Below are 19,321 nucleotides of genomic sequence, written 5' to 3' on the forward strand. Positions count from 1 at the left end.
TCTGGACACCAGCTTTAAATATCCGGGTTGACTGTCAGGCCACTGGTTCTTATGTGGGTCCTGGTTGATATTGGCTGGGACCCACATAAGAGTATCTGGCTAGTTCATCCCCCTCACCCTCAAGTCTGATTCCCCCTTCCTCCCTCCCAAACTCCCCCCAAAGAAAATAAGGAGACCCAAGAAGAACACCCCCAACCCCTGTAGGGACCCCTGGACCTACTTTTAATAGCCCTGGTGGTCTAGCTAGTACTACAAGGCTACCGCTTGAAGTTGTGGTAGCCGTTTTGAGGTCAGAGCTGTGAGCAAGTGAACATTGTTCTTGCTCTTAGTTTTCTTAGACCACCAAGGCTATAAAAGGCATGGGGGGGGGGGCCTACATGTGTTGGGGGGGGGGGAAGAGGGGTTCTTGTTGGGTCTAGTTCTTTTCTTCAGGTGAGGGTGAGAGAGAGAGGGTGGGGGGATCAGAATCAGGGACAGGTTGGGAGGGGGGAAGAGTCAGATGACTCTTCAGGCACAGGCCAATATCCAGTGCCAGTGCTCAGATAGCTAACCAGACAAAGAGAGGACTGCTTCTTTGGGTCTTATCTGCCTGGTTAGCTATCCAGACACCAGCACTGCATTTTTCCCCCATGCTAAACAGCTAGTATAAGGCAAGGGATTCCTGGTGAGGCAGCCATGGGCAAAGAATAATTCTGAGAAATCATATTAAGGGTTAATTCTGTTAAAATCTGGGGTTTAAAAGTGGTGTTTGAATTCTAGCTTTTTACCTTGCAAGCAAGATAAAGGAATGCAGGCTGGAATTAATTACTAGAAGTCTAGCGTTTGCCGGGCTGGGTTAAAAAGGTCAGAGACAGGAATTTCTTTCACCCTTGTGATTGATGGATTGCTAAGCAAACACATATGTATTCTATTATGAGCCGGCATATTGCAGGCAGTTTGTTTAGGATTAAATTGAACACTGCTTAGAAGGAAATAGTTAGATTCTAAATAATTCTAGATATAAATGAGTTAGAATTTAGAAGTTCTTGATATGTAGAATATGTCTTATAAGGATGCTTACTTTAGAATATGCTGTATTCTGTGTAAACTAATAATTCTGTGTGGAATGTTTGTTCAACTCTCTGTCTGACGTTCTGAGTAGGGCTGCAGTGAAGAGATCAACATGTGTTTTAAGTTATCTGCAGTTCTGGCTGGTTCAATGTATAAGCTGATAGGTGAAAGAGGTCAGGACTAGTCAGCTCTCTTCTCCTTGATTAATTGTAGGTAAATGTAGAAATGGTCCTGAATGCCATTAAGTAAGATTGGCTTTTGACCTCTTTAATGAATGCCAGAGTTCAGCTAGCAGGTAGTATGAAGCTGATTAGGAATATGAGAATAACCAATGTCAGATTGGGCCTCTTGGTCTCTAAGGGAACCCAGTTTAAGCTATAGATGAGAAATCAATCATAATGAACATGCAAGAGTTCTGGAGACCAAATGTCTGGTGTAAGGGGCCCCAGGTCACAGGTCAGTTTAGGATGTCTGGAACCTATGTAACTGATATTTTTAAAGTAATGATTGGTTGAGGCCAGGTAACCAATCTATTCCTTAACCAATTGGAGAGTAAGGGGGGGCAAGGCTAGGAGGGGGATAGAACAGTATTTAAGTAGGAGCAGAAGCAGTTTACGTCAGAAGAAAGGAAGGAGAGCTGAAAGAAAGCTGGAAGACAACAGGAGAGAAAGAGAGCAGAAGGAACAGACAGAAGAGAAGAGAGCTGAAGAGGACAGACAAAAGCCATAACATCCAGAGAGCTGAGAGAGAGAGAAGAGAGCTAGAACTGATGTCCTGCTTTGTTTGCTGGCAAATAAAGAAGATTTCTCCCTCATTCTGGTGTGTGCTGTCTGACTCCTGAAGTATCACAAATTCCTATCTCAATTCCTGCAACACTGGCATAGGGAAAGCAGCTGTTGACTTTCCTTATCTGCCTCATGCCGCCCTGTTGTCACCTGTGGTCTTCTTCTCCCTTGAATACTGTAACACTTTTAAAATACATATAAGATGTGCTGTGAAAATGCACATTTCTATAGAGGCCTTCCTGACTTTGAAATGTCTTCCATAAATATTTGATTGCATTAGCAGAGGGAGGGCAGGGAAAGGTACAAACCATACTCATAGGCATACTCATGAATTAATCTTGGGACTTTGGATATCTGGCATAGTTTTTATTAAGAGTTTCTGAGTGTACTCAGATTTGATATACCACCCTGGAAAGGCCTATAGACACTGGGATAAGCTGCACTCCCTCATTCTTCAACATATGACAATGTTTGTCATGAAAGCTAAGAGTTCAAAGAGGGGCAGTTGAGTGACATGAGAGATAACAGGTTTGATAGAGAAGAGGGAAACATTCACTTCTGATGAAGCTTTAGCAGTTAGTTTGTTGTGTAAATGGGTTAATGACATGCAGCTGTGCTCTGGAGCTGCTGGGGAATATTTACACACACAGAGCCTTTGACTTTTCTAGCCAGCTTCTGCATACAGGACATCTGACAGGAAGTGATAGGAAACAAACAGGAAGAGGGGGAGCTTAAGCAGGATATCAGGAAGGGGCTGCCACAGAAAGTTTGCATAGGGCACATAAGTTAGTGTAATTAACTGTCAAATAGTTTCCAACAACATCTTGGAAGAGTAATGAGCTTTGCACAGCTGCACAAGGTCATACACAGTAACACTGTAAATGATGGCAGATAAAGAGTAATTGGTGATCATCCAGTCTACCAACAAGACATCCAGGGCTGCACCCACCACTCTGTACAGGTTATAATCATTCAAGCTTAAACACTAGTTGGCAATTTGCCATCATGCCAACCACATATAGGTAGTTAAATATGATGCAGTCTTGGGACAATATCAGGGGCATTTTCGATCTGATGTCCAAATTCAATTTTGGATGTTTTGCAAAAAAAAACCTAAAAATCAAGTGCCAAACATGGTCATTTTCAAACCAGAAAAGCATTTCTTTTTGGTTCGAAAATCACCTTATTTTAGATGTTTTTGTGCTCAGTGCATCTTTCTTTAAGGGACATTTTTAATAAAAAATGTCCAAGAGAAAAATGCACAGAAACAAGCCATTGGGATGTCTAGGGGCCAGCAGTCTTATTAGACTGGCCACACAGACATTCCAGCAGAGCAGTGGGGCAGTGAACTTCACATAAAAGGTCCCGGGTACACATCACATCATAACCCCATTATATTGTATAGTGAACCCTCCAGAAATAGCAAAAAATGTACCAACTGTACACCACTACAATAGCACTTATGCCTGCAGGTGTCACCTATGTGTGGGTTCAGTAGGTATTTTGTGTTTTTTTTGGGGTGCTCACACTTTCCATGACAAGTGTACCAGTTAGAGTGGGATATGGGCCTGGGTCCTTTTTTCTACAGTCCACTGCATCGATCACTAGGCTACTCCAGGGACCTGCTTTCTGCTCTAAGAGGAATGGCCTTTATATCTGCAGGTGTCATAGAGCCTGGTATGTACTGTCACTTTCACCTCTTGGGGGTGGGGGAGTGGGAGGAGGTCAGTTGTCACTGGGGGATTAAGGGGGGGGGGTCATGCCTGCATCCCTCCAGTGGTCATCTGGTCAGTTTGGACACGTTTTGGCATTTAGCTGTTACTGAAACAGGTCTAGCCAAAAATGTTCTATTTTTTGCCCTGGATGTTTTTACAATGTTCTATTATTGCAGAAAAATGTCCGACTTGTAACCTGCCCTAGTCCCACCCAAAACATGCCTCCAACATGCCCTCTTGAGATTTAGATGAACTGCATAGAAAAAGTCTTTAAAATGATTTGTTCATTTTTGTGAAAAAAGGTTCATCTTCCGCTTTGTGCCATTTTTTGGACGTTTTTCAGTTTTGAAAATGAACCCCTATATGTAATAACCAAAGTATTTCTAACAGTATTTAACTTGTTATTTAAGATGTCTTCCCTTCTCCCCTGAGTTGTACAGCACCCTCACTCGCATCATATGATAATAAGGTGATATACAGTACTGGAATTGCCGAATCTTCATCTGTCTTTTGCCATTTGCAGGACACACACTGTAGAAGTCTATCCAGCATTGGCCTTAGTTCCCACTTCTCTTGCCCAATATAAACCCTCAACAGCCATTTTGTGTTTCCATCGTCTTTCTGTTTAGGCATATTGTGTGTTTATTCCACATATTTTTTAATTCCGTGACTGATTTTGACTCCACCACCTTTCCTGGAAGGGCATTCCAGGCATCCACAACCTTCTCTATGAAAAAGTATTTCCTGATGTTACTTCTAAATCTACTGCTCTGCAACATCAATTCATATCCTCTAGTTCTACCATCCCTATTTTTCTGGAAGAAGTTTGTTTGTATGTTAATACCTTTCAAGTACTTGAATATTTATATCATTTCTCCTCTCTCTCTCTCTCTCCTTTCCTCTTGCATATACATATTCAGGTCTTTCAGTCTCTCCTCATATGTTTTTTGGCACAAAACCTGTACCATTTTTGTCACCTTCCTCTGGACTGCCTCAAGCCTTTTTACGTCCGTGGAGAGATACGGCCTCCAAAACTGGATGGGATATTCCAAGTGGAGCCTCACCAATTACTCATACAGGGGCATCAACACTTCTTTTCTTCTGCTGGGACAGAAAGCTCTATAATTAGCTCCATGTGCACCTACTAATTAGCATGGACATTGAAGCACTAGTACAATTCAGGACATTCCTGACCTTCTTCTGCTTCCTCCTCCTCCTCCTGATAGTCAAATCAGTAGCATTGATTGTAGGACAATAGCATGCATGCGCCTCATCCTATGTGATCTTCATTCAAAGAAGATCATACCATGAGGGTAGAACTGCTGAAGAACAGGAAGACCACACCCACCACGTCCTCACCCTCGTTGCCTGCACAACTTTGCCCATAGTGACCCTAAAATACTGAGAGACACCTGAAGGAGATGAAGAAAAAAAAAGAAGGCACTGAGAGGGAGGTAATAAGATGGGAGGAGGAAGAGTGAAAATTGAGGAGAATGTGAAAAGAGGGCAAAGAACCAAAGAAATAAAAAGGGAGGGGGGAGAGGAAAATTTGCAGGTAGAAGGAGATGAAGAAGACTTTAGACAATATGTGAGGAAGAGAAATTTTCCTGGGGAGAAAGGAAAAGACAGGGCGCATTCTAGATCCATCACTGTAGCTTTTTATATATAACTCTGTATTAAAGGAAGGAATACCTTTCATAGTGACCTGTTCCTGTGTCTCTGTATTATAGGGAAATACAGCTTCACTATAATCATCTAATGTCTCTGTATTTCAGGGAGGAACACTTACACTGTGACTGGTCCATATTACTCTCTGTTATAGAGGGGAACACCATGACTATGACCAGTCCTCATCAAATCTCCGTCATGTCCTCATCGGCAAAGTCTTTGACATGGTTCCTCATAGAAGGTTCTTGAAAAAGCTGGACACACTGAAGTTAGGATCCAAAGTAGTGAACTGGATTTGAAACTGGTTGACAGACAGACACCAGAGGGTGATGGTTAATGGAATTCACTTAAAGGAAGGAAGGGTACCTCAAGGATTGGTGCTGGGGCAGATTGTGTTTAATATATTTGTGAGCGATATTGCTGAATGGTTAGAAGGTAAGGTTTGCCTTTTTGCAGATGATACCAACATTTGTAAGAGAGGACACCACAGAAGGAATGGAAAACATGAAAAAGGAGCTGCAAAAGTTAGAAGAATGGTCTAATGTTTGGCAGTTAAAATTTAATGCAAAAAAGTGCAGAGTGATGCATTTGGGGAGTAGAAATCCAAGGGAGCCATATTTGCTAAGAGGTGAGAGGCAGATATGCACAGACAGGGAGAGGGACCTTTGGGTGATAGTGTCAGAGGATCTGAAGGTGACGAAGTGTGGCAAGATGGTAGCCATAGCCAGAAGGATGCTAGGCTGCATAGAGAGAGGCATAACCAGCAGTTGATGCCCCTGTACAAGTCGTTGGTGAGGCACCACTTGGAGTAGTGTATTCAGTTTTGGAGGCCATATCTTGCTAAGGATGTAAAAAGACTTGAAGCGGTCCAGAGGAAGGCGACAAAAATAGTATGAAGCTTGTGCCAAAAGATGTATGAGACTGGAAGAACTGAATATGTATAGCCTAGAGGAAAGAAGGGACAGGGGAGATTTGATACAGATGTTTAAATATATGAAAGGTGTTACTATAGAAGCAAATCTTTTCCAGAGAAGGGGGAAAGGTAAAACTAGAGGACATGAATTGAGGTTTCGGGGTGGTAGACTTAGGAATGATGTCAGGAAATTCTTTTTCACAGAGAGGGTGGGTAATGCCTGGAATGCCCTCCCGAGGGAGGTGGTAGAGGCAAAAATGGTGACGGATTTCAAAAAGGCGTGGGATGAACACAGAGGATCTCTAATAAGAAAATGGATGGTATAACAAAACAAACCTTTAATAGCTGCATGAGTGTTGATTGTGTTGAGTGGTGCTTAGATGGCAAATCTGGCTGTGAAGAACTAAACCTAAATTCACATCAACATCATATAATAATCTTATACCCTATATGTGCAAAATAGTGTATAATAATATATTATTATAGTGCTCAGATTGCAGTGTAAATGCTGCAGCCATACAATAGCTTATGACATATCACTGGATCCCACCATCATCACACTAACCTCTCTCCCTTCCTGTGGTTACTATGAATCAACCAAAGATGGTACTTAGCTTTTGCATATAGTGATGTATCATATGCTTCGGGATCCTTGTGAATAAACAGGCTGTTCAAATACTGGCAATCTTGAATCTTTTTTTATGATTTTCTTCTATTGCTGTTTTCCATATTCGTGCTCTTCTGATTAGTGATTTAAAACATTCATATACACTGCAATCTGAGCACTATAATAATATATTATTATACACTATTTTGCACATATAGGGTATAAGATTATTATATAATGTTGATGTGAATTTAGGTTTCTAATATACTTTTGGTATCACAATACAAGAAGAACCACATATTTTGAACCCCAGAGTGTTTTTTATTGTGAAGAACTAAAGCCAGTGCTGGGCAGACTTGTACAGTCTGTGTCCTGTATAAGGCAACTCCAGTAGTTAGAACATGAGGACAGGGCCAGGCAGACTTCTACGGTCTATATCCCAGCAATGCCAAAGAAAGACCATAATCAAGTATTTTATATCACATTCACTGTTAGATTGATCATGAGTGTGACTGTTGGGCAGACTGGATGAACCATTCAGGTCTTTATATGCCATCATTTACTATGCTACTCTGTATTGTGGGGAGGAACACCTTCACTATGGCCTGTCTCTATAGCTCTGTATTATAAGGGGATGGGGTTTGATTTGATTGCAAATAGACTTATTTTCCACCAGTGATTCCATAGTAATATGGGGTTAATATTAATAGAATGTATGTATTTTTTTAAATTGATTGTATGTTATTTTAATTATGTATGTTTTTATGGAAGCCACCTAGTATATGGACGGTATATATATATATTTAAAATAAATACCACCTTTCTGTGGTTACAATGGAAGCAGTATTATGTACAGGTACTTATTTTGTACCTGGGGCAATGGAGGGTTAAGTGACTTGCCCAAGGTTAAAAGGAGCTGTAGTGGGCCCTTAAACCCAGTTCTTAGGGCAGTGCACTAACCACTAGGCTACCCCTCCTCTCGGTAGAGGGAGGAACACTATCACTTAAACCTGTCTCCGCAGCTCTGTATTGTGATCTTGGGCAAGTCACTTTAACCCTCTATTGCCTCAAGTACATACCTAGAATGTGAGTCCTCTGGGAACAGAAAACTACCTACTGTACTTGAATGCACACTGCTTCTATAGCTTTGAGTCGGTACATAAGAAATAAATAATTAAATTAAATATATTGGATACAACAAAATCATATAAAACGTTACACGGCTCACAACCAATTTTCAATTTGTTCTCTAATGAAGCCTCAGTTTCTTCACGCCCATTCTTTGACAAATCCACCACCTCCATCCAATCACCCTTAATTGGTAATAGCAATTGGAAATCATTAGCATACGAGTAGCAATAAAATGCAAATCTTAAACCAATATGGGGAAAGTACTGACCCCTTCAGCACTCCATATTTTATACCAGAGTAATGTCTCCATTACAACCCTCTGCATCCTGTTGCATGACAAAAAGAAAACCAATTAAGAGTTGTTTACCTATTGCCATTTCCTTGAAGCATTGAAACAAAATCTGATGATGTACTGTATCAAATGCTGTGGTAAGATCTCCTAAAATCAGCACTGCCTCTCCTCCTTCATCCCGGCAATTTAATTAATAAAGACACCAGAGCCTCTGACCCAAAAGTAACACAGAAGACAGACTGAGAATGATCTAACACTTGAAAATCTTCTATAAATCTATCAGTTGTCTATCGACCACTTTTTCTAACTTACCTAAAAACATAATTAATTTGACTCCAGTCTAAAATGACAGTTATATAGTAATATTGTATTTATAGCCCATCACCACAACAGTGATAATTTCTTTATAATGTGTCACCATGACACTGTCTTATAGTAATATACTGTAGCCCTTATTCTTTCTTAAAGTAATATTATAAGAGTGCTCTAGGCTCAGAGCAATCCGACTAAAGGGTAACTCTCTTTGCTTATGAATTCTTCTAACAATAGCTTAATGTTGCTCATGTTTGCCACCTGTTGGATGTGCTGAGTAATGCACTGAGATGGCTTCTCAGCACTTCAAAAATGTGCATATCCATTCCAGCTGATAAAAAGCTCAGTGAGTAAAGGAGAAAAACACATGAATGGTTAGCCTTATATTCAGATAAAGCTGAGCTCCTAAATTTGTCCCTATATTAATCTGTCAACGCTTTTCACTCCATACCTGGGCAAGCCACTTAACTCTCCGTTACCCCAGGTACAAAATATTTTGATTGTAATCCCACTAGGAACAGGGGCAGCACATGTATGTAATATGTAAACCCACTTTGGTTGTACACAGAAGGTAGTAAGGCAGATAGACCTGCTAATGCTTTTTTAAAAAGTTTATTTTATCTCTCTCTACCTCTCTTTTTCATCTTTCCTTTGATTAATGGAGTTCCTTTCCTTTCCCAAATTAGATTGTACACCGCTTTGAACATCCCCTCATAAAACAGTATATCAAGCACCCTGTGAACAATAAACAACAGTAAACATAAAGCAATCAAATACAGGACCCTAAGTAAGAACAGAAAAATAGCCATACTGGGTCAGACCAACAGTCCATCTAGCAGTATCCTGCCTCCAACAGTAGCCAATCCAGGTCACAAGTACCTAGCTGAATCTCAAATAGTAGTAACATTCCATGCTACCAATCCCAGGGCAAGCAGTGGTTCCCCCCCTCCCCCCCCCCCCCCCCCCCCCCCCCCCCGTCCATCTCATTACTTTTCCTCCAGGACCTTGTTCAAACCTTCGCTAACCACTGTTACCACATCCTCCGGCAACAAGTTCCAGTACTTAAGTATTCTTTGTGTGAAAAAATATTTCCTTCTATTTGTTTTAAAGTATTTCCATATAATTTCATTGAATGTCCCCTGGTGATGGTACTTTTTGAAAGAGTGAAAAATTGAATCACTTTTACCCATTCTACACCGCTTAGGATTTAGGAGCCTAAACGTTATGGGGGTCGATATTCAAAGTGAATTAACCGGGCAGGAGAGGCTCATGTGGGGCTATCCGGGGATATTCAGTGGCACTTAACCGGATAATGCCAGCACTAACTGGCAAACATGAAGCCGGTGATTTTGTGGGTGGTCCAGGGGTGGAGTCGGCATTTATGCTGTTAAGTACCGATATTTTGCACTTAACCGCCTAAGTTAGTCAGACAAATAGGACTGCAGAAAGTACTTTTAAGCTAGGTGGTTAAGTGCTGAATATCACACTTAACCAGATAAGGAATAGCTGGCCGCACAAACGATATTCACTGGCACTGAATATCCGGGCATAACACCACCGGTGGCCAAAAAAACACTGACCATCACCAGCTGAATATTTATCCCTATGTTCCGAGATGTAATCCCACCATTCATTTACCTAATTTAGGTGCTTCATGCTAAAAATTGGTACTAAGCTCCTAACTTTTATCCTTGCTCTAAATCTACCCCAGTGAGCACCCACATTTTAGGCTCCTAAGTTTAGGAGTTCAATGAAATTTTGATCATAAAGGTTATGCACTTTTAGCCCTAGTTAATTTTTAGAGAGGCCCATTTAGGAGCCTGACTCTCAAAGTTAAGAGCGTAAGTCTTTTGAAAATCATCCCTGGCATTGCTGATAGAGATGTCAATGTCAAGCATCTAGTGTATGCAACATATGGAATGGAATAAGATCTTCAGCTACTAAGAAGTGCAATCAGAAATCTGTGGCTATATCAGTCAATTATTGTTCATTTCTGTGAGGGAGAAAATAAACTTCTGTTCCCATGTTTTTGTTAGTGTCTCCACGTGATGATCTCAGTAAGGTGACCAATACGATTGAAGTATAGTAGAATAGAAAAGAAAAAAATCATATTGGCTGGTACCTTAGGAGCTCATTTTTGAAAGACAAAAACATCTAAAAAGTGGCATAAAGCAGCATTTGGACAATGCAGCTAAGTTAACAAAGCAGAACTGCAGTGTAGGCAATGTTTGTCATGGTACAGGAAGGTATTGCTTCCTGTTACAGTCTTTCATCCGTCTCTGCTCAGGGGTGGTCTCCCTGACTGCCCTGGGTTGGGGAGCATTGAGGGCTTGGATCTTGGCTTTCGCTATAGGAGACCATTGGGTAGGTTTGAAGTCCTTGGCTGGAGCGAGTGTCCTGTGGTGTGACTGCCGCCTGGAGGACTGTGAGGCCAAACTCATTCATGGTCCCAGAGGGCAGTCTAGGCAATAGTGTCTGGTGAAGATACGGACAGAGGACCAAGTCTCTGCTTTGCAGATGTCCTGTACTGGGGTGGAGCGGATGTTGACTAGTGTGAAGGCCACGGCTCTTAGTTGGTGTGCTGTGGCCTTTTTGGCCAGGTCAAGGCCTTCCACCTTGTAGCAGAAGGCAATGCAGTCTGAGATCCAGGAGGAGAGGGTGTGATTGCCGACTGGGGTCCCCGGTTTGTTGGGGTCAAAGGAGATGAAGAGCTGGAAGGTCTTCCACTAGGGCTGCATGCAGTGGAGGTAGAGGCGCAAGGCATGAGTACAGTCCAGGGTGTGGAGGAGCTGTTCTGTTTGGTTAGCGTGTGGCCACAGATAGAAAGAAGGGAGCACAATCACCTGTTTGATATGTAAGGGGGAAACCACTTTGAGCAAAATTCTTGGGTGAGTTCTGAGTGAGGCATGATCATGGCAGATCTGTGTGTAGGGTACATAGGTCATGAGGGCTTGTAGCTCGCTGATGAGCCTGGCAGACATGATGGCAATGAGGAAGAGTGTCTTCCAGGTGATGAACTTGTCCGATGTCGTCTCCACTGGTTCAAATGGGTATACCATGAGGCGACAGAGGACAACATTGAGGATGGCGGGGGGCACCATTTGTTCCACTGAATCCCTTTTTGAATCTGGTCACTAGAGGGTGGGCAGAGAGTGTCCCACTGTCGAGTTTGTCATGGAAGGCGAAGATGGCGCTCAAGTGAACTCTGATGGAGGATGTTCTGAGGCCTGCTGTTGATAGTCTGAGTAGGTACTGAAGGATCGCTGGAAGAGGACACGAGAATGGGTTCAGACATGCAGAGGTACACCATGTCTGGAATCTTTTCCACTTGAGGGTGTAAGATTTCCTGGTAGCTGGCTGCCTGGCAGCTAGCAGGACGTCAGTGACTTCCGGCGGTATGTGGAATGAGGCCAGGGTCAGCCTCTCAACATTCATGCTGATAGGGCCAGTAGGTGGTCCCTTGGTTCTGTGTGATGAGGTCTGGACAGTCTTCCAAAGGAATAAAGATACAGTCCTTATACGGTCATCTTCAAAAGGAAAGAAAAGAAAAAGGTACAATCCAGGTTCCAAAATCCCTTTAGCACCCGCTCAGTTCCCCCTCCTTCCGAAGGGTTTAGTCAGAGTCCAGCATACTTTTACTATAGCCCAATAAAGCAGAAACTCTTCATTTACAGTCTTTGCACAGCCCCCAATATCACCTGCCTTTTACACAGTCCTGAGGAAACCCTGCGAGGCGCAGGGTTGGCAGTTTCTCCCACCTCTCAGTACCACCTCCGGTGTGGCCTCCTCCACTGCCTTCATAGGCTGGGCAGGGCAACCTTTGAATCCTCCCACTCCATGGTAGCTGATTCCTCTCCCTTGGGCAGCTCTAGTGGCAGGCTCCTTCCTTCCTCCACATATTCCATGGAATCTCCCTCTCTCCTCGTATCCCCTCTCTCCTGGGGACTGAGAGCCTCCCACGGCTGGGGGGAATTATATACGCTAGGGAAACTGAGCCTCAACCTTGCCTCTCCCCCTAGTGGGGAAGAGAGTAATAGGCTCATTCTGCCTCAAGCCTTGGCTCCCCCCGCTGGGGCTGGGAATCCATTCCCTCTTTTCAGGACTACTCTTCTGTCTCCTTTTTGCAAGGACTTCTGGGATCCGTAGTTCTGGGCTCAACTGCTTCACGGGGTGATCTCTGGGGCTTGCCTTGTCACATACTTCTTAATTAAGACTGGTGCATGCACCAAGAGCTACAAGATTCAATTACAAAAACAGGGTGATGAGCACTTCACTTTAGCTACAGGTTCAGACTAGCATATCTCTGTGTAGCCGGTCCCCCAATGTGGTGGGGCTGAGGGTCACCCCAGGGGGTGGGAACACATTTTTTTTTTTGTTAATTGCTTTGACCTTGTGTATTAAAGACGGCATATCAAAGACTAATAAGCCTTTTTAGGTGTCTGTGGTTATAAATCTAAATTCTCCTCCAAAATCCTCTCCTAAAGCACACAGAACAAGTGTAAGGGTCCTCTGATGGATGGCTGTATTATCTGTGAATAGACTGGATAGGCAGACTGATATGAATTGATAAAATTCCCATGTATTTGTCCCTCTCTAAGTGAACAAAAATATACAAAATGTAAACAAGCTACCACTAGGGATCAGCACTTCCATTTTGAACCCAGAGCCAAATGGAGCAGGAGTGGAAGGGGATCACTCCTTCCCCATCCCACTAGACCAGTGTTTTCCAAGTCGGTCCTGGAACACCCTTCTTGCCAGTCAGGTTTTCAGGATATTCACAATGAATATGCATGAGATTGATTTGCATAGATTGCCTCTATTGTATGCAAATCTCTGTCATGCATATTCATTGTGGATATCCTGAAAACTTGACTAGCAAGGGGGTACTCCAGGACCAACTTAAACACTGCACTAGACTACCAGAGATCACATCTGAGTAAATCCCAGGTGTCAGAACCACGGGGGGGGGGGGTGCAATTGGGGGGACCCAGCAGCCCAATAGATCCTCTTATGCAAGTCCTGGCTGGTAGTCAGCCTGGCACTGAATATCTAAGCCTAACTTAGTTGGTGGCAGTTGGTGCTTTAAAAAACACTGTCTGCTACTGGCTGAATTTTGATCGGATAAATTACAAAAATACAGCACAGGTACACAGTACAGTGAAGAGTGGTTACAGAATTATTAACAGTCTGTTTAATAAGCAGACCACCTACCTTTTTTCCAAACTTCATTAAGCGATCCTTTTACTGAGTTGCGCTAAATGCCACACAGTCCATTGTATATCTATGGGCTGCATGACACTTAACACCTTAGTAAAAGGAGCCCTAAATCTTTCTCAGCCCTCAGAGCATGTGCTAGTGTTGTGTAAAACCTTTCCAGCTGTAATGATCTGGTAAGATAATACCTTTGCAGATCTGTGCAGCTCAGGGCTGGAGGATGGGGGGGGGGGGGAGGATCTCATGGGTGATACAATCCTGGAGTTCATTGTTAAGTTTGTACCATGGAGCACCCCTGACCTCATCTATGTTCTTCTTTAGTGTCACTGTGAAGGACCTGAAAGCTCTGCTGCCCCAGGTGAATTACCGGGTGCCCAACATGAGGTTCCTGCGGGACAAACTGCAGGTGAGTTCCCCCACCCCATCCCCCTGCACATTGCTATTACCATGATCAAAACTCCTCTCATAGTGCCAGATCTGAACTGGCACTGGGTATCTCATATATGAACACAGCAGGGTTCATTAGGTAAATTTTGGCGGTATCCCTGCGAAAAGGGACGTAGAATGTTTGTTAACTGTTAGTTAGCAAATGATAGGACTTTTTGCTTCCAGTAAACCTGCTTCGCCATGCCCTCAGCCACTGACACAGCCACTGCATACTGGAGTAGAATTCCACCCCTGTTTGCCACATCAGTGGTATTTTAGGCAAGTTGCAGCCTTCTAACAACAGCACACTGCTTGCCAGCCTTCTGGCAGTGCCATAATTTATTTTAGCCCTGTGATTGTCCTAGGGTCCATACCACCCCTGACACAGTGAGGTTTCCATACCAGCCCTCAGAGAATATACTGTCCATATCAGCTCTGTGACAATAACGGTCAAGGGAGTAGTGTAGAAAAGATGACACTTTCAAAACACAAGGGAATCAAAAATTGTCATACACCGAATTTATTCATTAATGACCTCTTGTAGACTTGACACAGTGCCATGTTTCGGCACTAGCCGCACCTGCCTCAGGATTCTAAAAAATATACACATATGCATTACAATGAAATTGATCAAAAAGTTAAAAACATAAAAACCACAATGATAACATTTACAGTACACAACAAAGGAACATAAGGTATACCATACAGTTTAACAGTAATTAATTATGCAAAACATATATCATAAAACATCTCAAAATACATGTAAAAATGCATAACATCTGTAGATACGTGTGACAAAAACTTGTAATCAATAGAACATCTCTGATCAAATGATAAAACAATCACAATAAAAGCGCTCACATCTTTAAAAATGTATCAACATCTTAAAAAGTTGTCAAATATTAAACAGGTGACTCAATAAATCAACACTGTATTAGGAGGTATAATGTACCCACTACACTTGTCTTACAAATCATATTAACAGATATAATGAGCCCATTACATTGGTCTAAATTTAAATTGGTCTAAATCTACAGATTATATCTGTGTGGATCACACATTTCTGAAGCACTCAGTTAATCTAATGTGTCCATTTTAATGCATATGTGTATATGTTTTAGACTCCAGAGGCAGGTGCGGCTAATGCCGAAACACGTCACCATGTTGAATCTACAAGAGATCATTAATGAATAAATTCTGTGTATGACAATGTTTGATTCCCATGTGTTTTGGAAGTGTCATCTTTTCTACACTACTCCCTTGACCGTTCTTGTTACGTCTGTAGTGTTTCTCATTCCTCCACCTCAGTGGTTGATCTCTAAGTTCTGTGACAATACCAACACCATGACTTCCCCACCAGCTCTGCAACCCTCTTCACCCCAGCCTTTAACACTAATGGCCTTCATTTTTACTAGCCCTATTCATGTTTGATATGTGAATAAACCAGTATTTACATGTTTATCTTGCATAAACTAAGTCCCCATTTTTCAAAACTGGGATGTTCTCGTCTCAAAACCAAGTGCATGCAAATGGCAAGGGGGCATTGGCTGAGCATTTTGGTGGGTCAAGTTCAGAGATGTTTATTCTCCAATTCAGAAGGAGACTATGGCGCTCATTTTCAAAGCATATGGACATCTCAAAAGGCCAAGATGGACATCTATGTGCTTGAAATGTCCAAATCTCAATTTTGCAAAGGCAGAATTGCAATGTCCAACTCAGTAGTATGTCCATATAGCAAGTGGGCATGTTCTGGGCATGTTTTGAGCGGGACTAGGGAGGGTCTGAAATCGAGATGTCTAACAGCAATTACCAAAGGGGACAAAACGTTCATATCTAAAAAGAATGACATCTGTTATGATCCTACTGGGACAGGCAGGGTAGTGACTGGGTCTCGCTCCTGATTGGGCTGACGTCTGAGGCAGTTGATGTCAGATGCCAGACCCTATTTAAGCCTGCCTCTGCCTGCATAGGACACTCTAGCGTTATCTCCTTCAGCTGTGAGCTTACCTTGCTTCTGCATAGTCTGTGCGTGTGGCACAGTGTGAATTCTCTTTTGTATGGTTGTCACTATTCTCTTTGTCTGTGTTTGTTCTTTGAGTCTGTAGGAGTCTGCTCCCTCTGATTGCTTTGCTGTTGTTTCCCCTGTGTTCAGCTTCTCTGTGTACAGCTCCCCTGTGTGCCTTGCCTTTTCCTTTCCTTCTGGGTGTGCTGGGTGAGTCCGTGGGAGCATACTTTCTTCCTTTGGATTTCCCAATTAACTCTTTACCTTCTGTATCTGTTGAGGACTGTTCCTAGTCTGAGCTGTGTAGCTTGTAGCAGTCTCTCTGTGTAGCCTGCCTTACCTCTTTATTTGCTGTATCTGTTGCTTGGTTCTTGTGAGTACTGCTCCCTGTCTGAGCTGTGTAGCTTGTGCAGTCTCTGTATAGTCTGCCTCAACCCTTTACCTGCTGTTTACTTCTACTGAGGACTGCTTCTTACCTAGCACTGTAGCTCTTGCTGTCTTTCTATGTGGTTTCATTGTTTCCCTATACTTGCTGTAGCTCTTGTGTGGAACCTGTGTAGGCTGCTTCTTCATTTATGTTGTGTGGCACAGCTTGGGTTGCCTTTCTGTGTGGGTTCCCTTATTCTGGTTGTTGTCTGTATCTGTGTGTTTGGACTGGTGACCTTTCATTGGTGACTGTGTGTGGTGCAGTGTGCGCAGCCTGAGTGCCAGTCCCGGGACTTCTTTTTCCCTTCCCTTTTGCGTGTTTGGGTTCCAGTTCGGCCTTGCAGCCCGTATGTGTGGACACTGTACGTGTGAGTTCCAGTTTGGTCTTGTGGCCCGTACGAGTGGTTTGTTTCCCTTTCTGGTGGTGCTCGCGGGTCTCCCTGAGTGTGCCAGGCTTTGTAGCCCATTGTCTCTTTATAGCTTGAGCTTGGTCTGCCCTAGGCCTCAGCCTAGGCCCAAGGGCTCATGATCAACCTAACATCATCCTTATCTAGATCTGTTTCAAAAATGTCCAGGTTACAGAAAGGTGCTCTGATTGAACAGCTGTCCACTGGAGGGATTAAAGCAGGGGTCCTCAAATTCAGTCCTTGAGGTCCACAACCCAGCCTGCTTTTCAGGATTTCTGCAATGAATATGTATGAGACTTATTTGCATGCAGTGGAAAGCCTGCAAACAAAGCTGGGCTTTGGACTGTGAGGACTGGGTTTGAGGACCCCTGGATTTAAAGCATGACACCTCCTTAATCCCCCAGTGGTTGCTGTCCCCCTTCCTTTCCCCGAAAGTGAAACTGGAAGGGAATACTGAGCTCTATGACAGCTTCAAGTATTATGGGCATTCTTACCAAAGCAGGAAGCAAGTCTGAGGAATAGCCTAGTGGTTAGTGCAGTGGACTGTAAACCAAGGGACCAATATTCAAATCCCACTTCAATTCTTTTTTTTTTTAATCATGAGTCCTCCAGGGGCAGAAAAATACCTACTGTACCTGAATATATAAGACACCTGCAAGCCTGAAGGCTATTGAAGTAGTGTAATTCAGGTACAGTAGGTATTGTTGTGTTCCTGGAGGGCTCACAATTACAAAAACAAAGCATTAAAGTGGGATTTGAACACGAGTCCCTTGGTTTACAGTCCACTGCACTAACCACTAGGCTGCCCCTCTGCTCTGCATGGATGTCTGTGTGGCCATTTTCTAAGAATGCTGCTATACAGACGTCCATGTGCCTTGATTACTCCTGTTCAAAATTTTGACGTTTCAGTTTGTAAAATGGATGTTCATTCTGGAAATTTCCAGTGCATGGATATCCATCTCACATATTTTTGAACAGGCTGTATCCTATTTGAAAATACATGAGAGATAGTCATCCATTTGGGTCATTCTGACTTGGACATCCCTATTCTGACTTGGATGTCCTTTCAAAAATGCCTCTCCTCATATCTGTGTCCTAAAAGATTGACTTTGAGAGTTACATCTGCTACAAAGCACGTTTAGGATTTGGGAAACGGCTGCTATTGAGCAGCAGTCCACTGGAGGGAGTAGGGGTGTTGTCTCTTTAATCCCCCAGTGGTTTTGTCCCCAAATGGCAATAGAAACTGGCCACTGTGACAGCACTGGGTTAATAACTGGTTATGTTTCTAAGATCACAAAGATAACCAACTGTTTGCTGGCTATGAACCAGGGGCAGGCTGACCATTTGGGAAATCGGGCAGTGCCCGAGGGCCCAGAGCAGTTGGGAGACCCAGTACCTCTTCCCCACATGACTGACATCTCTCTTTCCTCCATCCCCAGGTCTGGCACTCCCCCTCTCTCTCACACCCTCCCCCTTTCATTATTTCCCGTCTCTGCTCCTCTCCCCCCACACATTTACCTCAAAAGTTTCTTTCTCTATACAGGGTCCTGGCATAGGCTGTTTGCCGCTGACCAGAACCTTCTCTGTGCTGCAGCCTGCTCCTTTCTGATGTAACTTCCTGCTTTTGCAAGGGCGGGCCATGGCAGAGAGAAGGTTCCAGTTAGTGGCAAACATCCTATGCTGAGACCTTGTATGAAGAAAGGAACTTTTGAGGTAAATGTGGACAAGAGCTAAACCTGGGGATGCAGGAGAGAGAGGGGAGAAGTTGGTCATGGGAGGGAGAGAGATGTTGGACCTGAGGGAGAGAGGGAAGGAGGCAGAGATGCTGGACCCGGTTGTTGGGAAGGGGGCAGAGATGGAGCTGTTTAGGGAGGGGGCAGAATGGGAAACCCAGGGGGAGGGAGAGACAGAGATGGTGCACCTGGGGGAGGGGAAAATGTTGCATCTGGAGGGGGAAGAAATGTTGGATCTAGAAGAGGAGGGGAGATTTATTTATTTATGTTTGAATTTGTACCCAACATTCTCCCACCTAATGGTAGGTTCAATGTGGCTTTCAGTCATCTAAACGTAAATGGGTTACATGTATATAGATTCAATGTGGTTTACAGTTCTCTTAAAGTAAGCAGGCTGCAATGTGGTTTACGGTTATCTTAAGGTAGATATGTTACTTGTCATAGAGCTGTTTGGAAAGACGCAAACCTAGTTCAGTTCTGTCCATTTTCATGAATATGGAGTGTTTTCTGGTGATCTGCTTGACTATGTTGGATCATCGGAAAGGTACTGTCTGAATAAATGGGCTTTCAGGTGTTTCTGAAAGTATATGTAATAGTCTATCAATTTTAGGTCTTTCAGTATTGTGTTCCAGAGTTTGGT

General features: G+C 43.2%; 1 protein-coding gene across 1 annotated transcript in view; it reads left to right on the plus strand.

The window, feature by feature from the left end:
* LOC115480882 (1-phosphatidylinositol 4,5-bisphosphate phosphodiesterase gamma-1-like) overlaps positions 1-19,321 on the plus strand; it is a 258,382-nt gene that overhangs the window by 102,182 nt on the left and 136,879 nt on the right. Inside the window, exon 5 of the mRNA XM_030219854.1 lies at positions 14,009-14,093. Coding sequence (XP_030075714.1) covers positions 14,009-14,093 — 85 coding nt within the window. The remainder of the gene's footprint in view (positions 1-14,008; positions 14,094-19,321) is intronic.

Source organism: Microcaecilia unicolor, chromosome 1 (assembly GCF_901765095.1).
Source record: "Microcaecilia unicolor chromosome 1, aMicUni1.1, whole genome shotgun sequence".
In the NCBI taxonomy this organism is placed as follows: Eukaryota; Metazoa; Chordata; class Amphibia; order Gymnophiona; family Siphonopidae; genus Microcaecilia; species Microcaecilia unicolor.